Genomic DNA, 2,500 nt, shown 5'->3' on the forward strand with positions numbered 1-2,500 from the left:
GTTGTTTGTAATGTGTTTTGGTGGTTTTATTCTGTTTTGTTATGGTCTTTTTGGAAAAAGTTTGAAAAGTTTATTTAGTTATACATCTATTTTACTTTAAGTTTCCGTTAGATTTTTTATTTCGATTTTTTTAAGGTTCAAGATCAAAATGGAATTTTCCCTGAATAAATCCCATTTCAAAGAAAATGCGCCTCAGATTATTCCCAATGAAAAAAAAGTAAAAATAACATCATCAATGATTCAATATTCAGAAGAAAAAAAAATCCAATCCATTTTCCTGCTTGTAATGACAGCACTAATTAAATAAATATCTAATAAAAACACGTAATCTAATGAAATCCCATAATTCTACTAGCCATCACTTCCAACAGCTAGGAACGATCTTCGGCGCGGACAACACGGAGATCCTGAGCGTGACACCGGCTGCCACCAGACGCTCCGCCACCACGCGCTCTGACGCCACCACAGCCTACCGCGTGGACTTCCTGGTCATGGCCCCCCGACCCAACATGACCGGCGAGGTCAACCAGGCACTGAGAGGTCAATGCATGAACTCCACGGACACGCCCTCCACCTGCGTCCTCCCCGGGGGACTGGTGGTGGAGAGGGAGTCCATGGCGGTCAAGGTTAAAGGTGAGAGGACTCCACGTCGTTAGTGTGAGACGGTGAAGGACTCCTTGTTAGTGCAGGGAGGGGGGGGGAATCCATCTTGTTAGTGTAGGGCAATAAAGGACTCTATCCTGTTAGTTTATGGCAATGAAGGACTCCTACTTGTTAGTGTAGGAAAGGGAAGGACTATCTTGTTACTGTAGGAGAAGGAAGGACTCCATCCCATAAGAGTAGGACATTGAAGGACTCAATTTTGTTAGTGTAGGGCGGTGAGGGACGTCATCCCATCAGTGTAGGCCAATAAAAGACTCCAATCCGTTAGTATAGGACAGTGGGAGGCGCCACCTTAACGTAAGGCACTGGATCCCAAACTGGGGTGTCGGGGAAGTTCCCAAGGGAGAAACAGACTCACCGGTGACAAAAATTTACGAACACGTCGTGCCAACTTTACACCCCATAGCATCCGTTTAAAGTCCCCTTTGCAGCATAAATTCATATAAACGATGAAGATGCAACTGCAGTAGATTTATGTGAGTCGGTGGTGGAGGGGCGGAAAGGGGGGGGGGGCTGCAGAAAGGACCACATGGTAGAATGAAAGCTTTGATATGATATTCTTGGGTTATAGCTTATATTAGACACGTGGCTGTATTACTCTGGTATCAGAATGAGAAGTAATTCCACATGACAGTCTTAAAGGTAAATTCAAGACTCTATTTAGTTAGTCTTGGAGTTTAATTAGTGCACCATCTTGTAATCCTGCAATTTAGAAACGAGAGAATCCCTTTGACACATAGATAAAAAAATATGTCAACTTATATTAGCCTTTGTGAGACATCCAGCTTTATTCCTATAGACTAGAGGTTAGACTAGAACTTCATCTAATGATAACGAAAGTCAGATCACGTTACCATGGAGTTAGCCTAGAAGACAGGACTCAAGAATCCATCATGTCATTTTGGCAGAAATACTGTTTAGTAATGTTACAGACACAGCAATAAATGTGTTTCCCGATGAACGCTGTAAAACGTCAGCTTTAAATAACGTTGAGACCTGTTTCAGTGCGCATGGATTAGTGACATTTATCTTTCAGGATGGAAGAAAAAAACTCTATTTTATTAATTCATGGAAAATATTCACGATCGCGCCTCGCATTACATTAATTAATCTATCCATCCTGTAATTGAAAAAATGTAATGAGAAAACCCGGTATACATACGTCAAGGGAGATTAAACTAAAAGGTTTTTTGTATTTTGAGTGTTAGTATATCGACTGACCGGCGTCTGAGGTTTAAAGATATAGGTGTTGATTTTTTAAGGCTTATTGTGAGCTTTCATTTCTATCTGGAAGTTTTCCCAGTCATTGTCTCTGCTTCTGCCTCTGTCTCTGTTTATCTTTCTGTCTGCCTCTATTTATTTGTCTGTCTGCCTGCTGGTTAGTGCTAACCTGCGTCTATCCCACATGATTGCAACAAATGGGATTAAACCAAATATAAAAAATTAAAATGTTTCTGTCTCTGTTTGTCTGTCTCTATATATTTTTGTTTGTCTGTCTGCCTCTCTCTCTCTCCCCCTCCCCCTTTCTCTCTCTCTCTCTCATTATCTCACTCTCTCTCTCTGTCTCCGTCTCTGTGTCTGTCTGTCTGTCTGTCTCTCTCGTTTCTCTGATACTCTCTCTCTCTCTCGTTTCTCTGATACTCTCTCTCTCTCTCTCTCTCTCTCTCTCTCTCTCTCTCTCTCTCTCTCTCTCTCTCTCTCTCTCTCTCTCTCCATCCATTTATCATCCCCACGTCTTCCCCTCTCTCCCCCCCACCCACAGACCCGTGCGAGGACTCCCCGTGTCCCGAGGGCGTGTCCGAATGCGTGCCCAGAGACGATGTGTCCGGGCGCTACA

General features: G+C 43.0%; 1 protein-coding gene across 3 annotated transcripts in view; it reads left to right on the forward strand.

Annotated features, from left to right (window-relative positions):
- The window catches only part of LOC113823881 (uncharacterized), a gene marked incomplete at its 5' end in the record, with an annotated part of 21,090 nt that overhangs the window by 13,271 nt on the left and 5,319 nt on the right, over positions 1-2,500 (forward strand). For all 3 annotated transcript variants that reach the window (XM_070130649.1, XM_070130650.1, XM_070130651.1), the window contains 2 exon segments: positions 372-633; positions 2,426-2,500. The exon segment at positions 2,426-2,500 is cut by the window's right edge and continues 63 nt beyond it. In XM_070130649.1, the coding sequence (XP_069986750.1) occupies positions 372-633; positions 2,426-2,500 (337 nt within the window).

The sequence above is a fragment of the Penaeus vannamei genome, chromosome 15, assembly GCF_042767895.1.
Source record: "Penaeus vannamei isolate JL-2024 chromosome 15, ASM4276789v1, whole genome shotgun sequence".
Lineage (NCBI taxonomy): Eukaryota > Metazoa > Arthropoda > Malacostraca > Decapoda > Penaeidae > Penaeus > Penaeus vannamei.